The sequence below is a fragment of the Montipora foliosa genome, chromosome 4, assembly GCF_036669935.1.
Source record: "Montipora foliosa isolate CH-2021 chromosome 4, ASM3666993v2, whole genome shotgun sequence".
NCBI classification, from domain to species: Eukaryota; Metazoa; Cnidaria; class Anthozoa; order Scleractinia; family Acroporidae; genus Montipora; species Montipora foliosa.
In genome coordinates, this window is record NC_090872.1 from 40,100,296 (window position 1) to 40,122,099 (window position 21,804).

General features: G+C 37.7%; 1 protein-coding gene across 6 annotated transcripts in view; it reads right to left on the reverse strand.

Annotated features, from left to right (window-relative positions):
• Window positions 1–13,428: 13,428 nt before the first annotated feature.
• The window catches only part of LOC138000793 (plasma membrane calcium-transporting ATPase 3-like), a 37,475-nt gene continuing 29,099 nt past the window's right edge, over window positions 13,429–21,804 (reverse strand). For 3 of the 6 annotated variants that reach the window (XM_068847439.1, XM_068847437.1, XM_068847438.1), the window contains 5 exons: window positions 21,262–21,456; window positions 20,654–20,845; window positions 19,467–19,892; window positions 17,413–17,667; window positions 15,521–15,855 (listed from right to left, as the gene is read on the reverse strand). In XM_068847439.1, coding sequence (XP_068703540.1) covers window positions 15,652–15,855; window positions 17,413–17,667; window positions 19,467–19,892; window positions 20,654–20,845; window positions 21,262–21,456 — 1,272 coding nt within the window. In that variant the 3' untranslated portion in view covers window positions 15,521–15,651. Of the gene's footprint in view, window positions 15,276–15,520; window positions 15,856–17,412; window positions 17,668–19,466; window positions 19,893–20,653; window positions 20,846–21,261; window positions 21,457–21,804 lie in introns of those variants that run through there. The other 3 variants (XM_068847442.1, XM_068847441.1, XM_068847440.1) reach the window with 2 other exon arrangements.

Consider the following 21,804-nt stretch of genomic DNA (forward strand, 5'->3'; position numbering starts at 1 on the left):
TTATTCACCGGCGTCACAATTTTTTGCTGATTTTGGGGCTCATTTTGTTGAAACTCAAGCACGCTTCCAACAGACCTGTTTATTTTCATGAAACCTTTCCTGCTTACAGAGTTATACTAAAAATATTCTCCCGTATCTCGTTTCAACCTTAAGCTCGAAAATTCAATACACAACATGATATTATAATTCACAAAGGCAGAAAATATCACAGAATCCTTTTCCAGCGAAACATTTTATTGAAACAAACAACATAAGATGCACTAAAACGCCATTCGCGTTGCAATGACTTTCCATTGCTGGTTAACGAGAATAACAAACTCACGAGGCAGAATGTATATTTATATTTAATTAAGTTAGCACAACACAAAAACGCTAACCTCATTTTGACACGAAAATGCTTTACTATTGCCATAAAAACTATCCAGTTAAGCTCGCATATTATAAAACATACTGATGGAAATGGGCCCACACAAGGGACCCATTACGTTTGTATAAACGTAACCTTTCCTTGTACTTGTACATGTTCATTGCCGTGACTTTAACATCTTCAGTTCCCACGGCCTGCTCCCGTCTGACCTTGTAGCTCAGTCGGTAGAGCGGCGGAGATCTAACCCGAAGGTCGTGGTTTCAATTCCCACCCTGGTCAGAGTTTTTCTCTGTCCTTGTGTGGGCCCATTTCCATCAGTAGGGCTTAACGCTCACATGGTTCATATAGGGTAGAAATCTAGCACTTCACATTACCCTCTATTCAGTTAACTCTGTTCATTATAAAACATGATGAATTCATAAAGGCCACCTTTTCCAGCGAACAATGTTTTGAAACAAACAACATATTTGCTATTAGAGGCGAAAACCTCTTCCTATTTCATTGCGTGCGTGAAGACAAGAAACTCAATCGTGTCAAATTACCATGTACTTCAGGTTCAAACCCTTTCCTGAAGAACATTTTCCTTGAATAACAAGAAAATGCTTTACTATTGCCATAAAAACTATCCAGCACACATATAATAAAACATGATCAATTCATAAAGGCCACCTTTTCCAGCGAACAATTTTTTGAAACAAACAACATATTTGCTATTATTGCGTGCGTGAAGAGAAAAAACTCAATCGTGTCAAATATGCGCAATATTACAACAAACTAAAATTTCAGGATCAAACCGTTTCCATGAAGAACCGTTTCCTTGAATAATGAAGCACAAAATAGACGACAAGCTTTCTTTCAAATAATTCTTGGCTGTCACATTACCTGAAGACTGTGCAGAGTTGATCACAGATCCACTTAATAAGGTGTTCGATTCGTTCTCTGTCTTTGTTGAACCCATAAGTTACCAGAGAATTTTCCATTTGGTTTCAGTGTTCTACATAACAGCACACTTGGTAAATATTATTTTAGAAATGCAGCTCACTTTGATTTCTGCTCGACGGGCGACAGATTGTTGTCGAAGTCCATTACTCGTCGCTTTTGAGATTCCAGGTGTTGGTTTTCACCGCCTGCGTGGTTTATCCAACTGACTTGTTTAAGGATCCAGTAAAACGCCATTCGCGTTACATGACTTTCGACGCCATTGCAGGCTAAGTTAATTATTCTACTGTGTCCACCAGAGAAATCTACGCAGTTCCACTACCCTCTCGATCCTAAGAAAATACGCGCAGAAGGCTCTATGCACAAATATACCACTTACCAGGGGAGTGACAGGCAAGACTTTTACCGACACGGAAGAAAAAAAAAATAACACATACCCTCCATTTCTAGACTGGGTTTGCCATACGGCAACCCAGTAATGAATGCGACTTAAATTAAAGCGAATTTAATGAAAAACTACTTTCGAATAAGGAAAATTAACGCGACTGGAGGAGGTAGAATTTCACAATAAAGGAAAGACACAGTTGGTGGTGACCACTGGAACAAATTTATTCAACACTGGATCAAGAGTGAATTAGATAAGAGTGTTGTTATGGCATGGGTGGGCTCCCCAGCACAGTCACAAATGAGTCTATTTTTAGACTAACCGTTCCCGCGAAAATCAGTTGTCATGTCCATGAAAAAACATGGTAGAAGCGGTCACGCGTGACATGGCTTCTTCTGATTGGTTAAAACTGGCGGTTCTTTGCTTGTTTCGCACGCTAAGTGCATCTTGAATAAATCCATTTGTGACTGTGTTGGGGCAAGACCGCAAAGTGATAGATCAAAACTCTTCAGGAGGCATGGGTTCCTGCACTCTTATCTAATTCACTCTTGACTGGATGCAAAAAAAAATCACTGAACAAAACTGAACCCTCTGATTAACAAAACAGTCCTCAAAATTCAAATTAATGTAGGAGTTAACGGAAAGAAAGGTTTGTTATTTTCTTGTTTTGTAGGTGTCATGGACGTCTGGAAACGTTTCAAAATTAGGGTTAAAATTATGGAAATTAAAAGGGCGGGAATTAAAGCTGAATTTAATGAACGTCGTGGAAAATAACGCTCAACATAATTAGCGAGACTTAAATTAAGGCGAATTTTTGCTTAATTTCCTGTAATAGGCGACGTTTTTGAGCCCCATACGGCAAACCGGAAGTGAGCTGTTTTCCACTTTAACTCGTCTTGTCACTATCACCTTTATATTGGTATCTTTCCTCCATCTAATAGAGATGATAAGGTTAAAAATACCATAGGCAATCCAGTTAGAAAATTTGTTTAATTTGCTTGTTTGTTGTTCTTTTCCGTGTCGGGAAATGTCTTTCCTGTCCCTCCCCTGCTAAGTAGTGTCTTTGTGCATAGAGTCTTCTGCGCGTATGTATGGTAGGTTTGAGGGGGAAGTGGAAATGCATAAATTTTGTCCGGTGCATGGACACAGTAGAATATTTAATTCATATGCAATGGCTTCGAAAGTCATTGTAACGCGAATGGCGTTTTAGTGCATCTTTAAACAAAATATACCCTTATGGAGCTCAATAATGTAACGTCAATTGGATACAAAAGACAGGCGGTGAAAAAGAAATATCTGGAATCTTTAAAGCTACGAGTAATGGACTTCGACAACAATCTATCGCCCGTCGACCCATAATCAAAGTGAGCTGTATTTCTAATATTCTACTAAGTGTGGTGTTATGTAAAACACTGAAACCAAATGGAAAATTCTCTGGTAACTTATGGGTCCAACAAAGACAGAGAAGGAATCGAACACTGTCTGGCTATTTGTATTTATTTGCACTCAATTGGAAAGGTGATAGCCAAGAATTATTTGAAAGAAAGCTTGTCGTCAATTTTGTGTTTCATTATTCAAGGAAAAGGTTCTTCAAGAAAGGGTTTGATCCTGAAATTTATTTTGTTGCGTGTGGTAATTTGACGCGATTGGGTTTCTTGTCTTCACGCACGCAATGAAATAGGACGTTTTTTTTGTCTCTAACAGCAAATACGTTGTTTGTTTCAATAAATGTTTCGTTGGAAAAGGTGGCCTTTATGAATTCATCATGTTGTGTAATATTCGAGCTTAACAAATTTGCATACGTGCGTTGAAATGTGATACGCGAGGAGACAGGACTTTTTTCTCTCTGACAAATGATTAATAGGTAGCCAAGCTTTTAACATAAAAAATACATCACTTTTGTCATTATAGTGGAAATGAAGTTTATTTGGGAAGCCAACAATATTTCTTTAACTTCCTGGTTAATCCAATTTATTGCCTCGACTTACTAGTGCGAAGATTGTTTACATTAAACTGATTTTTTTTTGCGAAATTTGAGTGTCATGAAATTACATCATTTGCGTGACATAGCTCCTTTATCATGAAGATTTTTCAACAATATATCGCTTTACTCTAACCCAAAAACATTCAGATTGTAAAAAACTTCGTATTTATTAACAATTTCTTTTCCAAAGACGGAAGTTTCTTGGCTAAAAAGTACGTTGTTTTATTCTAAAAACGAGGAACGATTAATATTCTTTCCCGTAGCTCATTCAGTTGACACAAGGCGATCACGTGCACCTTTATGGTTGCCTAGCACGTGATCAATTTCTTCCTTTTGACAGAACATTATGACATTTTCCCTTTTTCCGATCGATTGTCATTAACCTTTCGATGAGAATTCGATTCAGACTTTTATATAAAAACTGTTATTTTTTTCTTCATTTGTCTTTTGGCTTGTCTTTTACTGTTAACTCCCGGCTTTTACGCTACTTTTTGGTCTTAATGACCCCCCACTTGAAAAAATTAACTGGAACTGCAGTTCAATACCACCCAATTCAGTGCCTTCTGTTTTTGTGTAACACATACCACAAGCATCCCAGTGTACGCTTCATGGAGCGTCTAGTTATTTACAATCTTGTCTCGCTCACTCGGAACTTAATCTCTTATTAAGAATGCCTAGAGCTTTCCTTCTGGCTGTTCAACATAGCGTTATTACTGGGTTGCCAGTATGGCAATCCCAGTCGAAAAGTGGGTGGGATTTGTTCGTTTTATTTTTTTTATTTTTTTCGGTGTCGGTAAAAGTCTTGCCCGTCACTTCCCTGGTAAATGGTGTCTTTGTGCATAGAGCCTTCTGCGCATAGTTTCTTAGGATTGAGAGGGTAGTGGAAATGCGTAGATTTCTCTGGTGGACACAGTAGAATCATTAACTAAGCCTGCAATGGCGTCGAAAGTCATGTAACGCGAATGGCGTTTTAGTGGATCTTTGAACAAAATATACCCTTATCAAGCTCAACAAGAGGCTCTAAGTAGCCTATACTCATGCGCTGCCAGGTTATTTGTACTTTTGTTGACAGTTTAATAATAATAATAATAATAATAATAATAATAATAGTAACTTTATTGTACACCACAAAAAGAGGTATATAGGTGTTACAAGAATCTATTTGAGAGAAGTTGCTCTTTATCGTGTGAATTCATTGACCTATACTTTTCATCTTTATTTGAAAGAGTCTTTTTTTATAGGTCCATAAACCTGTACTTTTCAAAACAATTTAAAGGAAGTTCTTATTTTTTCTCTGGGTCCATTGGGCTGTAAATTTCTCTCCTCTTTCTTCCAGTTTGCTGCAATTTCTAAAGTAGATTTATGCTTTCTTATTATTTGTTTCCTTTCTATTATATTTGATAGTTCACATAAACATCTAAGAAATGCAACCTCATAGTTTGTTTCAAAAGAATTAAATTTACTTTGAATAATAGAACAAAAGAGATCAATAACAGAATCTACATTTGAAAATACTTTTGTTGCATTTTTTGGTTCAAAACCAATGATACAAAAACGTGGTAACTCATCTCTTGCTTTGCATGCCACTGGAAAACACAACTAATGCAGTAGCCAGAAATTCACATAAAAAAGCCTGTGCTGCTTTCCTTATTATCCAAAATGGCAGTTTTAAGCTGTTGTTTACTGGGAACCACATTACAAGATAAATTTCCCTGACGTCTTGCTCTATGAATAACTTTTACATGGCCAGCGGCCTGCGTCTAATTTCTTTAGAAAATCAGAAATAAAAACATATTTTGCAGGGAGTAACATTTCTGATAAATTGCTCTTCCATTCTCAATGATACTATCAACTGTTTGAGAGGTGCAATAGTTACAAGACTTTTGAGGTGGGAAAACAAGTAGAATAAAATGACACAGCAGAACATTCTTTGCAAGAACAAAGATAAACATAATTTAATTGCTCCTAGGGTCTAAAATTTTGGTTTCGAACATATAATGAATGAACAATGCTTCCACTGTTGCTTTACATTTTAAGTGATAATGTTAACACATTTTAATCTCATAAGTAACAGATGTTTGTGCACATATGTTCTGAAAATGTTGTACCAAATTCATTAATGAAATCTATTTCAATTGAAGTACATGTTGCAAATGGGTCCCATACCTAATAAATCTCTGCCATGAGAGTAAAAAAGTTTAACACCTCCCATTAGGCAGGCAGTATATTGCTACTGTGTAAAGTTCAAGTGTTAAAATATATGCATGATAATTATCCACGAGCAAAGAATCAAAGGCAGCTAACATTGATATAACATAAGGAAAGTCTGAAATTATAGGAAGTGCACTATTTAGCAAACCACTACAACTATCACTGTATGTCAACTGATAATTAATTAATGTAGCTTAAGTTATAACCATAACAGGAAAATCTGTCAAAAATAGGAGTCCCTGTTTGCATGATTGTGACAAAGCTGAATACATATTATTCCCAATTTTTATAATTTGAACCAAGTCAGCTGAAGAGGGGCTTTTACTTCGTGTAGAAGACACACATGACGTAAAACAATAGAACAAAAATCGTGAAACAATACCTAATCAGAATTCTAAATCCCTAAAGACCCCTAAAGCTTTTGTTACGTCATGTGCGTCTTCTGCACGAAGTAAAAGCCTGAAGAGGTTATTGGATTCCTGAAATTTTAAACAAGTGCGCCGACAGAGACATTGCCACACGTTGTGTGCCTGCATTTGCCGTACCAAATACTTCAACAATACCTTGACTGTATGGTGCGGCAACAGTTTTAGTTGGATCAACAATTCCTAGACCTGGGTTGTTTGTACGTCATTTGCGAGTCGAATCGATTCAGGAATGTAAAAGCGATACAAATAGATCTTTGTAAAGCCACAGATGATTAATTTGTTACATTTCATAAATGTGAACCAAACTTTTCAATACTGGCAAATAGATGGCCTCTAAGTAAAACAAAAGTAAGACAGAAAACCAGAATTTCCCCTTGACACTAGGAGCTGAGATGACCGGCATGTTGATGGAGATCAGTTTGAATGACCTTTATGTCCATCCCCGCTCTCACGCAAAGTGTTTATTTGTAAAACAAACTTGAAAAAAAAAATATAATTTTGTCTTTAATGTCAACAACTTACCTTTGGCTCCACAATCGAAAAAGATTTATTCTAACAGCTCGATCCGTACGACCCGGGCCGTACGACCGCGACTACAATCACAAAGTTTGAACAGTCAAGATGCGATGATCCGGGCGCGACCATACACATCCAAGAGAAAATGACACATCTTAGGGGCTGGACTTTCAAAAGTCCTTCGTCTCGTGTAGATTTGCGTCCGAAAAATCACGCTTCGCTCTCCAAAACATTTTCTCCCGGGATTCTCTGGAGGTGGAATTGTGGCAAGTCTACTTAAGGGCTTGAAACATGAGAGGGATGGTTGATTTCTTCAAACACGCACTGTTTATTTTGTCATGCAAAATGGACTGATATTCCAAGCATACATACATTTTAAGACTCTAATACTTGTTTTTAAGTCTTTCTATTAATTTTTCTGACTGAACAATACATTTTTCAGCAGCTATTAATTGTTTTGAATGATCCCCTATCCCCCGCTCCACGTAAAGTTACAGTCGTGTAAATGTATGCAAGCATAAATTTCCATGCACTAATGTAACACGGAAAACAAGAAACGGAGGGCATTTTATACTTAATTTTATACCTCATGCGTACTGCGCATGAGTCATAATAGCAAATCAATTGGATAGTGAACAAGACAGGCGGTGGAATCTTAAAAGCGACGACTAATGGACTTCGACAACAATCTGTCGCCCGTCGAGCCGTCTTTTACCAAGTGTGCTGTTATGTAGAACACTGAAGATTCGTAGGGCAGCGATAATGGTGAATTCAAAGACTAGACCAGGTGGATTGGATGGAATTTCAAGCGTTAAAATTGCTGAAAAGGTAAGATTATTTCGTAGCGATGCAATTGCGTGTCTTAACCACATGTTCTTTTGATCTCACATAATTGTGTTTTCCCTCAAAATATTCGCTTGTTTTTGCTTTCGCTCGAGCATATTTACCTTTATTACATGTCCAGTGAATAGTTTTATCCTCTGGGATGAATTTTCCGTCGCAAAATCGGTCATTTGGGTGGTTTTTGGCAGAGGTTAATTATTCGTAATGCGATCGCTTCCGTTGCCGTTAGCAACGGGTCGTAAATTTGACACTTTTATAGCAGTATCACATTACGAATTGTCGCTAATCCGATTATTCCTAAAATCTAAAAATATTCGTGCCTCATCAGTTTTCGGTCGAATTTATGTCCAAGAAAGCAGATAAATTGAAAAAAAAATTAGTTTTGCATCCAAAAATTCGTAATCAACGCTAAAATGACCAAATTTTGCATGGAAAACATATTTTACTGTTATTTTTCTTAAATTTTTTCGTTCAACTTTCGCTTTTATAAAATTTTTCAGTTGTCTGTAAATAAGTTATATGCTGTTGGAAAGACTGCTGGGTGACCCCTTAATAACTTCTAACTAACCGAGCGCGAGGGCCGTACTGGGGAATACTGGCCTGAGGTCGTGGCAGTACGGACCGAGCGCAGCGAGGTCCGTAAAAAAAACGACCCAGGGCCAATATTCCCCAGTACGGTTCGAGCTAGCTCGGTAAGTAAGTAGTTTATTATATGGTTAATCGGCCCGTGGGCATTACGGTAGAAACATCCCCTACAATTAAGTCACAATTAGCCAATCAGAGCGCGCGTTATATCGGCTACAAACACAAGCCATATAATAAATGGTCTTAATGACCCCCCAACTTGAAAAAAATTTCCTGGAACGCTGCACGTACCACAGGCAGCCCAGTGTACCCTCACGGAGGGTCTAGGTTTTTTTATTTTCCGTGTCGGTAAAAGTCTTGCCTGTCACTTCGCTGCTAAGTGGTGTCTTTGTGCATAGAGCCTTCTACGCGTATTTTCTTAGGATCGAGAGGGTAGTGGGAAATGCGTAGATTTCTCTGGTGGACACAGTAGAACGATTACCTTAACCGGCAATGGCGTCGAAAGTCATGTAACGCAAATGGCGTTTTAGTGGATCTTTGAACAAAATATACCCTTATGAAGCTCAATAATGGCAAGTCAATTGGATATACAGGCAGTGGAATCTTAAAAGCGACGAGTAATGGACTTCGACAACAATCTATCGCCCGTGGAGCCGAAATCAAAGTGAGCTGTATTTCAAATATTTTAACAAGTGTGCTGTTACGTAGAACACTGAAACCAAATGGAAAATTCTCTGGTAACTTATGGGTTCAACAAAGACAGAGAACGAATCGAACACCTTACGTGGATCTGTGATCAACTCTGCACAGTCTTCAGTAAAAACATAATTGGAAATGTGACAGCCAAGAATTATTTGAAAGAAAGCTTGTCGTCTATTTTGTGCCTCATTATTCAAGGAAAAGGTTCTTCATGGAAACGGTTTGATCCTGAAATTTAGTTTGTTGCAATATTGCGCATATTTGACACGATTGAGTTTTTTCTCTTCACGCACGTAATGAAATAGAAGGGGTTTTTGCCTCTCATAGCAAATATGTTGTTTGCTTCAAGAAAATGTTCGCTGGAAAAGGTGGCCTTTATGAATTCATCATGTTTTATGATATGCGAGCTTAACTGGATAGTTTGTATGGCAATAGAAAAAGCATTTTCTTGTTATTCAAGGAAAAAGTTCTTCAGGAAACCTGAAGTACATGGTAATTTGACACGATTGAGTTTCATGTCTTCATGCACGCAATGAAATAGGAAGAGGTTTTCGCCTCTAACAGCAAATATGTTGTTTGTTTCAATAAATTTTTCGCTTTCGAAAAGGATTCTGTGGTATTTTCTGCCTTTGTGAATTATAATATCATGTTGTGTATTGAATGTTCGAGCTTAAGGTTGAAATGTGATATGGGAGAATTTTTTTAGTATTGCTCTGTAAACAGGAAGGGTTCACAGGCCTGTTGGAAGCGTGCGTGAGTTTCAACAAAATGAGGCCCAAAATCAGTGAAAAATTGTGACGCAGATGAATATTTAAGTAGCTGCTATTTCCAAAATGATGGAATTACCTGGTGATAAAGAACGTCGTACGCGTCTTGGAGAGTAAATTTTGACTTTGCATAAACAAATTGTCAACCTCAAGAGTTGGGCGATTGTGATCTTTGTTTTGACTTCACTCATTTCATTGTCAAACTTTATAACACTTGACAGAAAAAGAAACTTACAAAAACCCGGTATCTTGCCATCATTTGACACAGATGCTTCACGAGGCGAGTAAACATGCCGCAGTAACTTTATCACGGCGCCCGCTGAATTCCGGCCATGTCACTTTCGATTTTGCGATTTCTTTGAACGTAGCAAAAATCTCCAAAAATGTTTGTCGCTGATCGTAACTTTTTATATTCTATATTCACGGTTCCAAATTAATGTTGTTTTCATGTCGTAAATATTTTATTCTCGATCGACCGTCCCGGAAACTTCCTTCTGCTCTTTCTAAAAACTGTGTATCAATAGTTATTTACTTTTGCATCAATATTTGTTTTGCATAAAGCAAGCTAACAAAATCTGTACCTTGCTGAGTTCGCATTTGTTAGCGTTAATAGTATTTTCGGTCTAGCCTGCGTAGCAAGCGTTTCCGAGCTGTTTCGGAGCAAAGGCCGCGCGAAAAATGGCGCGAGGGGGAGCAAAGGCCGCGCGAAAAATCATTTCTCGCGCGGCCAAAACCGAGAATCTCGTTCCTCGGTCTTTCTTTGCTCCGAAACAGCACGGAAACGCTTGCTACGCAGGCTATTTTCGGTCCGATGCTTCTGTTTTACGAGGGGTATATTGTTTTGGTCTCCCATCCTGATACTAACCCCGCCGGAGAGCGGTTAACCTTAGTATCACAAAGCTGTCAGATGCTCAGAGGGCACGCTTGAACTTGTGGTGAAAAGAAGTTGTGAGGGAACTTGAAAATTATCGACAGGCGAGCCCAGAAGCCAATGTTTCTCGCTTCTCTTTTATTTGTTATTCTTCAGAGACTGGAATGCTGTAGTTCAATACCACACAATTCAGTGCCTTCTGATTTTCTGTAACACGTACCACAGGCAACCCAGTGTATGCTTTACGGAAGCTTCTCGTTTTACTTGGCTCTTGGTTTTTCGTCTGCTTGCAGTTGGGTATTAAAGTATTGTCTTGTGAGTATTGCAGAGATTCCAACCCTCCCATTTTAGCAGGAAAAGTTCCCTTTTCGGCGAGTATTTCCCGCCAGTTTTTGAAACTATTCCTAGCCAAAGAAAGATGCTTTCTTTGTTTAACCAGTCTTCTTAGCACGATTCTTTGCCGTTTTTTTGCGGGAAATGGCATCTTAAGAGGCACATGTCTTCACATTTTTCCTGGGGAAACATGTTCCCAGACCCGAAGAAGTATAAGGCGTGGTGTCCCCGGGGCTACTCCCCGTATCAACTATATGGGTATGTCCCGCTGTGAGGGTTTGGTCTGAAATAGGTCATAGAAATCAGAGATTTTCAGTCTTGACGAGGGTAAAATTTCATGGAAACTGATCAGTTCCTTGAATTAGGTAAAACGAGTCTGGGATGGGGTAGCGATTTTTGCTGTTTTGTTTGTATTATGAAAAAAAAAAAAAAAAGCAAAAACAATTATTGGTCAATTTAATCCTTCTGATTGTCAGATGTCTATCATCGATTGATCGTCAAACGCTTGTAAGATTCCGGTTTGGTTAATGACTGCTTACAGAGCAAATACTCACTATCCCGTGGCGTCGACGAATGAGGTGTAACTGGGGGGAATGTCAAACATGACTCTAATGTTCCAAAGTTTAATTGCATTGTCGATGAAAGCAAGCAACTCGAATGCCTACATCGTGAGCTTTCCTTTTAAAAACGAACGTATCTGTTATGATGACTAAAAAAAAAGGGGGAGTCACAACTTTAAATGGTGCAGGTATGTTTCGGCAAAAACTTCTGCCTTCTTCAGTGCAAGATGCAAATCTGCAAATAAATATCTGATAAATTTAACCAGGTAGATTGAGTTCAACTGATCAAGCCGGCACAACTTTCCAGCTCAGGACAAAAGAATCGTAACACATCCTGTGGGAAAACCCTTCCTTCAGACTGCAACCGCAACATGTTTAGCTTAAATGTACTTCATTAATTTCCACGCTTTATACATGTTTCATATTTGTACTACGTAACATTTATCACATATTTATATTCAGATTTGCATCTGGTGTAAAAGGTCTGCAACATTTAGAATCGTCGTTTTATATTTAAAAGTTGAAATGGTTAAGACTTTCACGAACATGAAAAGGTTGAATAGGCTGACCCAGTCAGGATGGATCACGCACGTCACATTAAAATATCACGTTTGATGGCACGTAACCAAGATGTCCTAAGGTGAGATTAAAGGATTTCAATAGAACTCGTTGATTTTTGACATTAGGCCGGGAGCTTTAGCATCGACGACGGCGACGGCAACGAGGACGTCCGCACAAATTTGCATATTTAGTGGGGAAAAAAAAGGTTTGCACGCCCTGCACGTGCTATTTTCATTTTTGACCATTTCTTTGCGGTCGTCAGCAAAACTACAACGTGAAATAGCCAAATCTGAGGTTTTATGGAGGACGTCAGCACTAGGAGATAAATTTTCACTTTCTCTCTTAAACTAAGCATGACTCATATCGGTTTCATTCTTGAGGGACTGCCACACCATTGTCACTTTAAAAAGCTTGGAGTAGTGGCGAAGTGATTACAATAGCGCGAATTTATGTTTTGAGACGACGTTCTCGTTGCCGTTCCCGTCGTAGTTACTAAAGCTCCCTATTATTAATGCAAGACATTTGATCCACAACATTTGTTTAAATTGTCGATCTTTTCAGTGGCAATGCTGACGATCACAGTCAAGATCATTGGCAAGATAATAATCGCCTTTATTACGCCAAATAAATTTGAGCTCCCTACACTATTTTGCATGACTAACAACTACATATATAACGTCTTTGTAACTCAAAGGATCTTAATAGAGAAGCTAAAATCTACTATTGATGAGAGTTCAAGGCACGTAATTTTCACATTCCACTCAAAATTTCGCTTACGGAATTTTGAATTTCAAACCTACACCCGTGACATTACACGTAATAAATAATTACAAAAAAAATAATTGTTCGCTATTGTATCTCAATAGACCAAATCGGCTAACTCAATGTTGTACCCAATTCAAATCTCCCGGGATTAAGATACTTTGTGTATTGTATTTGCATGATAACGTAGCATTCATGTTTAAATCATATGGAAACACCTGGAACAAAACCTTTTATTCCCAAAGGGTTTGAATTGGGTACAACATTTAGTTAGCCGATTTGGTCTATACTGAGATGAACGCAGAATGGAGTTTTTTCTCTCTAGCAATAAAAGTGCGAAGTAATCATTGAGCAATGACTGCTGGTGCAAATTAACCACCATTTTTCACTTCCTGTTTGCATATAATTACTCTTACTGGAAGTGAACTTAGGAGCGCGCGACAGGAAAAAACGCGCACGCGGAACGAGTCATGCGCACGCACCTTCAGAGACACGCTCTCTCTCAACTCGATCACCTTTGAGGAAGACACGAAAAAAACTACGGGTCAAACTTATATTCATCGCAGTATTAACACCCTCGAAGAGTACGAGGACCCGTGAAAACTAAACTAGGTTCATTTGGGGGTGGGGTGGGGTGGGCGTGCTTCAGTCTTCTAAAAATTAATAACACCTTTTCATTGGTACATTCCCTCAGATCAAGTTTGAGTTTAACTGGATCATATTGGGGAGTATGCAACTTGTCTGACCAAAGCTTCTTTCAGTTTCCGGTATTTAAATGCACTGTAAACGTAGTATCAGCTTTCCTATAATCACTGAATCACCTGAATTTGATATGACGAGTTTTGTTCACACAAAAGCAAACAAGTCACAAATTTCCGTGACTGTTACAAAAGCTGTTTATCATAGTTTGCAGCTAAATATGTGCTGAGCTACCAACATTCCATGTTTCACTGTTCCCTTATTATTGTAGTGAGTGGTGACAAGACACTCAACTCACTGATTACATTATTTCATGATGTAAACCCTATGAAGAAATGATCCCTTACATTAGTATGTCCATTAATTAAACCGTATACTATTACATTAAGACTCTTCAACAACGTCAATAATTTATTAAATTATAATTATTACGAAAAAAAATCACTCGGAAATGTATAAAAAAATAACATTGTACTGGTTGATAAGATTGTCAGCGAAATATTGCTAATTAAAGTTTAATTCAACGCGAGTACAACACTTGCCCTGACAGTTTATCAGAAAGAGGACGGAGTCTGAAGCACAGCCAGTCGGCACACAAAGATATTCTTTGCACATCCCTTTACCAAATAGACCAATAATTGAATGTTTCACGTTAATTTGACCAATTGAAGGGCATGTGATACAGTGATACTCTCCTCTTTCTTGCTGACAAACCATAAACTACTTTGTTTTAGCCCACTGACGTATTCCAAAACAAGTGGTTTTTAACTTTTAGTTTTCCTAATTTATTTTTTTAAGTGATTTGTACAATGCCAGCAGATGGTATAACGGCCAGATGTGTACAATGACCACAGTGCTTCTATCATCCACTGACGTTACACAAATCACTTGACTTTGAAGATGACTTCCGCCCAGGTTGTTGAAACGTCAGTCAATGTCATCCTAAACAGCCCTTCTCAGGACAACACTCACCCGGACGATCATACTTCAATTAACTATGAAAATCCAAAGACTTGTTCCGCAGTCTACACTGACCTGTAGGCTGTTTCTCAAAAGTCCCGAAAGTTTTCGGGCCTATTTCGGGTGCCACAATTCCCTTTATATCTTCGCAACGCCGAGGTTCCAAGCCATCAAACTTCGCAATCCTCTTCCTTTTTCTTACATTAAAAACATGTTAAAGGATCAGCTTTTCAAAATAAGCAGATTGCAGTTTGACGACTGGCTTTTCGGGCCCGAAAAGTTCTTGGGACTTTCCAGAAACAGGCCCTTGGATAGAAGAAGACAGTTGAGTTGCAGTTGTCCTACTACTGAATATGCTTGAATATGGTTTTCTCACTAATGCCTAGTTTCACCAACTTAAAAGACAGTACGTTGAGAGGTTTTCCTACATGAAAATAGTGCTATTTAGTTACTCTTCACTGATCTAGATAGCCCTTGTTTTTTGTACAAATAACCGCCAAGGTAGAATGGTGAGTAAATGGAAATAACCATTTTTCAGGGATAGTCATTCAGTGAATTGTGCAAGTTGTTAAACAAGCCACACTGTTACATAATACCGAAATTTCAAACTAATTAGTACATACCCTACATTATTACTTATGTCACTGAGACAAGAAGATTTTTCCACACATGATCATTGTACCTAATGTAACTTATCAGTGATTCCCTTTGTTATTTTGTTTGTTTTCACACCATCAAATGAGTTTACTAAGTAAGGAGGGCTTAAAATGCCTGCAGCAGGTGCTTCCACAGCAATCAAAATCACCTGTATAGATTAAGAAAATGTTAGTTGACAGAGTTAACCACTTAGGATTAGTAGGTAAAAATTAATTTTATTTTAGTTCACAGTTTGAAAGTGGCGGATGTGAAACAAGTGCATTAATTTGCTTAATTAACCACAGTCAAGTAGATTTTTAAATGATTCAAGAGCAAATTAAATGACTGGATGCATGTGAAATATGCTTAATTCCACGGTAGCACTTAAAGGCAACATCATCATCATCATCAAGTGTGTTAATCACAGACGATCATGGTAACTGTTAAGGAATGCACCTAATCACCTTGGTCTTTAAATGATTTGGGGATCAGCTTTAAGCAAGAACAATTGATGTATTAGCAAAACTATGCATCAGATATAACTGTTATACAGCACTTTCCACACTTGCATACCGCGGTATTGCTACGCCTCCTCCATCTTTATTTTCAACGAGGCGTGGATAATCCTCATCTTCGTAAATCATTGCTGTGCGTACAGGTGCTAAAAGTGAGTTAAAAACGGCAGGAGATGCTATTGCACGCTGACTGCGTCCATCAATAACACTTCTGAATGCATTAACAACACGGATCTGAAAAACAAATCACAAGGAATTATGATGATGATACACGCATTGTTCTTTCACTATGACTGCTTTTAATGTCAGGGTAAGCACAGAATCAGAATCTAAACATTCAAAAGGGGGAGGGGAGGGGGGGGGGGGGGGCATTGATTCAAAGAAAGGAAACACAGAGATCATTAATTAATGTAATGGAAATGGGTTTCTTTTCAGGTGTCCCAAAAACTTTTTTGCTTACAGCATTGTTACGATTGAATGCAAAAAATGTGAGCTGATGTATTGTTCTTTTAACTTTGTGCTAATTAGCCTCACCAACTTCATTTTATAGCCACATGCCAACGAGGCTAGTAAACTTACATGAACAGAAAAAAAATATTATTTAACAGCTACCAATATTCAGAGGTTTCATTAGAAGCCGGTAACCAGCGAATTCCGTCGGCTACTCCCTATGTTATCGCTGCCTACTTTTTCAATAAATTACACGATTCTCGCCGTTTCACTTTGATCCATTTTAATTTATTTTAATTCAATAAAACAACTAGAATATAAAGAAACCTTTCCTTGTATGTTCTGCTCCTTTTTGGACATTGGATATTTTTATGAATTCCTAGTTATTTGCACTTGCTTTAACCACTCGCGCACAAACGCGATATCTATCGGTACTCTGCCATGTTGAATGAATACAGGAGAAGGACTGGTGCCAAATGTTGCCTATATCACATTCACTAAGTCATTCCAATTTTCCAAGTGTTGTTTATCAAAAACGGAAGACACAACTAGAAAGCGCACAGCTGGAGGGGTTATTTTGTTGTATTTCAACAAAAGATCGAGAGTGCAAAACAATATAATATTGTCCTCTTTACTTGGCCAAATGTAGCCACGTGTTAATAATTTAAATATTTATGATAGATGTTGTTGCCCAGATTGCTAGACATGCCATTTCCGAGCTCCTAGATTTCAAGAGGGAGCAGGTCCGCACCTCCTTCCCTTGGGAAAAGAGGCCTTATGGCCCCTTTCCTGCCACAGCAACCTACTTCACAAAACCAGCCATTTACTACGTAACTTATTGAAACCCCTGTACTATTAATAAATCATATCGTCAACAATGATAATTGGGCTTAGCGTTAAAACTCTTTAAAATAACCTCTACAAAGGAAGTAAATTTGGAGTAATTGGGGCATTTCAATTCTGTTCATGGAAAACAGTAGAGGACAACCCAAACTAGGATAAAAACAGTCCCACTGCACCACACAAAATAATTTTTATCACAGGTTCCAATAACTTTTTCCATAGGCGGCTTAGTGATGGAACAGACAGTGCTGATAGCAGCTCTAACCCAAACACAAGAGTCTGGTCTGAAGCTAAACAAATGGTCATAGGAGACCCTATAAGTGGTGGTTGACTGCCAGTAAGTAGCTTTAATTGAAACCTCTGCCCAAAATGGCCTATCTGTGTTTCTGGTCAGAAATTGCCCACTTTTAACAAAACTTAAATTTAAAAAAAATTTCACTACTACCAGCTTTGCACTAAACTCTTCTATAATCAGTACCAACACTGATCAAATCTTACTTGATGTTGCAATCTTGTTAGGCCACGTATCCACAGCAATCGAGCTCTGCTATCTTTTGGTCCATCAGGTTCCATAGGAAGGGGCAGCTCTTTTGTACCAAACCGGCAAAGTTTGGGGAAGGATGTTTTGGGTATTGTAAGGACTAGCTGTCCCCACACCAGCTCAGAGAAGCCTAAGAAAATACACCAAAGCCATTCCTCCCATCCAAGACCAGCAACATGGAACGCCTTGCCAGTAAATTGAATGATAAGAATCTGAAAAGAAAAGGAGACGATAAATGCACCTTGATTCAAATATACTTCCCACTTTGATACATTTTTTCAGGGTCTGAAATTGTGACCACATGGTCACCATGTGCCAAAAAACTAATTAAAAGAGCTGGCACCAGAATTTCAAAGCCTGCTTTGAAAACCTGTTTGGGCTTGACTACTTTAATTTCCTTCAACCCTGACTTTTTTGATGTGTTCATTGCTTGGACAGATAAAAGCTGAATGGCACTTCAGAAACTCACATGCCTTCTTTTCCATGTGAATTCAATATTTAATCCACTGTCAAATTTCCTTCACTTGGGCATCAAAAAACCACAGATGATTTTATGCAAGGTCTAGATATACATTGTAGTGTAGGTTACAGGTAAACCTTGAACATTGGTCTCACCAAGTTGAGAAAGGATTTGTTTGTGAAGTATTGAGTGTGACATACAAAAAACATTTGTTTGTGAAGTAATGAGTGCAACATACAAAAAGCATATACGGTACATAAATATAAGCAAGCATATTATAATCTCTCGACAAAAAGGATTTACAAAGCATAAAAACAACCAAGAGCTTAAGATGGTGAGATACTGGAACTAGCAAAATGGCAACTTGGTGACTAGACTAGTTACTACGGATTAAACAAATTAGGGCACCACTTGCCACTCTTGAAGGCTGTTACTTTACACTTTTTGAGTTATAATTCTATGTCCTGAGGAAAGTTTGATGCAAACAATGAATGTAAGTGAACTGTAACAGCCACCAACAGAACAGAGTTTTGCTTGATAAACCTGCTATTTACATTGGACACACACAATCATACTTAGATGAATGAATATTTAGGAAACTTCCAAATTCCAACAGCCCCTTGAAAGAATCAGTTTTAGAAGTGTTGTAGTTGAACTATTTTTCCCCTAGATTGATTTTTTTAACTGGTTTAATTTTTTATAACACTGCCATTTTAACATATTTGGGCATCTTTCTGTAATTAATTAGAACTCTTTCAAAGTAGAATGTATGAAATAAACTAGAGAAATCATTTTAAGATTATTATGATGGATTGATGCTATCAAAGAAAATAATTATTGCATGTGAATGCTTGTTCAGTAAATTTAACTGATTACCGTTATGGTCACCAGTTCAGCTTAATGATTAGGGTTAAGCACTGACCCTAATTACTAAAATCCATGCTGTGTCCCCAACCTTACATGAAAGCTAACTACTCAAGTAAAGCATTCTTTCACATTTAGGATAAAGGTTTAGTTTCTAAAGAAGGTGTGGTGTTGCTCCGCTAGATTGAAAAAATCAAACCAGAGGAAAACAATTAAATACAACATAAGCAACCTTTACTTTTTCATTTGTCTGGGTGTAATAAATCAGAGGTTAAAAAAATGATTTTGTGTACAATCTACTTTGTCCTATGTCCTATGTTTGTCCTATTAATTTATTAATCAAAAATGGGGAGCAACTTACATTTTTTTTCCTGGACTCTGCATCAAACGTGACTTGAGTTTGTCGGGTTTCTACTTTTCTCAGAGAATTTTTCCTCCGAGACTTCAGTTTTACCTTCTTGTAACATAAGATAAACGAAAGATGACTCTCCATGCCCAATGAAAGTACAAGGAAAATGACACTGGTTTTGGATCAAGTACAATAATAACAGTGGAGTACCAAGTTAATCTTATCAGAAAGGCATTTTTTCTGAAGTACCGTAAGTCAATAATGTCAGCAAGACGTTCCCACATGTGTTCTTAAACCTACAGCTGTAGTAATCACACTGTTAATGTAAGATTTCCTACCTGGACTACAAAGGTTCCTGCCATTATGATCACAAAAACAGGATTATGGGTGATTCCTGCAAATACATTTCTCTCGCCATGTACTTTTCGTGAGTTAATTTCATTGAACAGTTGCAGCAAGACAAACGTATTGAAGACAATACTGGAGTGAGCGGTGGGTTTACAACGTGTGGTCTCCAAATAACCATTTTCAATGTCAAACATATCATCAGCCAAGAACACAAGAATAAACAGGACTACCAGTTGGAAGATAGCATGACCAAGTATGTTCCTAATCATGGTACGGGAGATAAGTGGCTTTGTGCGGCCATATGGTTTACGTTGCAACAAATCCTCTGTTGGTGGCTCTGTAGCTAATGCCAATGATGCAAATGAATCCATGATAAGATTTACCCACAGCAGTTGAGTTCCAGTCAATGGACTCACCTATAATAATTACACACAAACTTATCAGTTGCATGGACCAAAAGTGTGTCCACAAAATCAAACTTGTTTAAAATGAAGGGGCAAGTTCTAGTAACCAAATGAAAAATTAACCTATTGAAAACTGGAGAAGTGATTTTCTGAGCAATCTACTTGAAGTCAATTGCTTTGGTTTTTTCCAATGTCATCAGTTAAAGAATCTTTTACTGCATGGTATTTATGTTCTGAATCTCATGGTTTATGCTGGAATATTAATGACCACAAAATTTCACATTTATTTGGATGTGTGTAAATGCTGTTTTTGGACTCTTTACACTAGCTTTCATTAAAAAAAATACAAGTTAGGCAATCTCAACTTTGCTGTTTTGTCCTTCACTTGGTTGAAGGGTGTAAACATTTTAAGGGGACATGTCCCATAGAGTAAACTCTACATGCAACAATTAAGTGCATGCAAGAAGTCCCTTTGCATGTCTGCAAACTCTTAATTAAGATATTGTAAAACTATGAAGTTTAAGTCAAAACTCACATAACTATGAATGACAGAAAAATCTTGAGAATGTTGCTTGTTACAGTATAGCACAGGGTGCCCCACCAAACATTAAAACCACAAACTAATGACTGTAAATGTTTTTACAGTAGCTTAGCCGTCTCACTCTTGACTCATGGCTGCCTTTTTTTTTTGCAATAAAATAAAATCCTATAATTACGGCTAGCATTTACACTCAAAAGAAGTGCAATTATAAATTATTGCAGCCCTTACCTACCTGAACAACACAGGCTCCTACAAATGCCACAATAATAGCAACCAAGTTAACTGTTAACTGAAACTGGAGGAACTTAGAGATACTGTCATAGACATTACGGCCCCACATCACAGCTTTGACTATGCTCTTGAAATTATCATCAGTAAGAATGATATCAGATGCTTCTTTAGCAACATCAGTGCCTGCAATGCCCTGACAAGGAAATACAACAATTCAATTACTTAAATCAACAAAACTTAGAAACAAACCATTGATTGACACAGTGAATGATTTTAATTTTAACACCATAAACTGTGCAAAAAAATTGATGTTTGTAAGCATGCTGATGGGAAAAAGTGAAAGTGAATAACATACACATACTTTGCATTTCTGGCAGCAAATATTAATTTTGGTCCTTCTCATGCTAGACCTGACTGTAACTTGTGACTGCAGACATGACCTTTGCAATCATCTCCTGTATTCCTTTTTGCATGCTGTGTCACAAGTTATTGTTTTACACTGAATTGCCAACAGTAAGAAGTGCAGGCTAGCTGGTTTGGGAAAGTCTTCTAGAAACAGTCACCATTTTAACAAAAGGAGATGATTTATTTTAATTTATTGAAGCTTACCATAGCAAAGCCAACGTCAGCTTTCTTTAATGCTGGTCCATCATTTGTACCATCACCAGTCACTGCTACTATTTCCCTTGTTGGATTCAGCTTACTATCAATGATTCCCTTGACCAGAGTGAACTTGTCTTGAGGTGATGAACGAGCAAGAACACGTAATTTGGGCCATACATCATCAAATTTTCTTTGACTAACCTGTCAAGAATATAATTTCAATTTAATTTTATAATTCAGTAGTATTTCTGGCTTTCACTTTAGAAGATCATGAACATGCTGCACTTTAGGAAAAATCAGGTTTTATTATTTGCTTATAATTTTTATAGTTTTGAAACACCATAATTTCTTAGCCTACAAATTTCATGTTAAATTTATTAATTTTGTCCATTATATACCTCTTTCCAATCAAATCTAGGGGCTGTACTGTATGCTATGGCCCACTAAAATTGGCTATCCTGCCACACCCATTATTTGAAAGTTATATTTTGAATTTTGTTATTGTTTTGAAGTGCTACTACGATCAAATTTTTATCTCTTGGTTTAGGT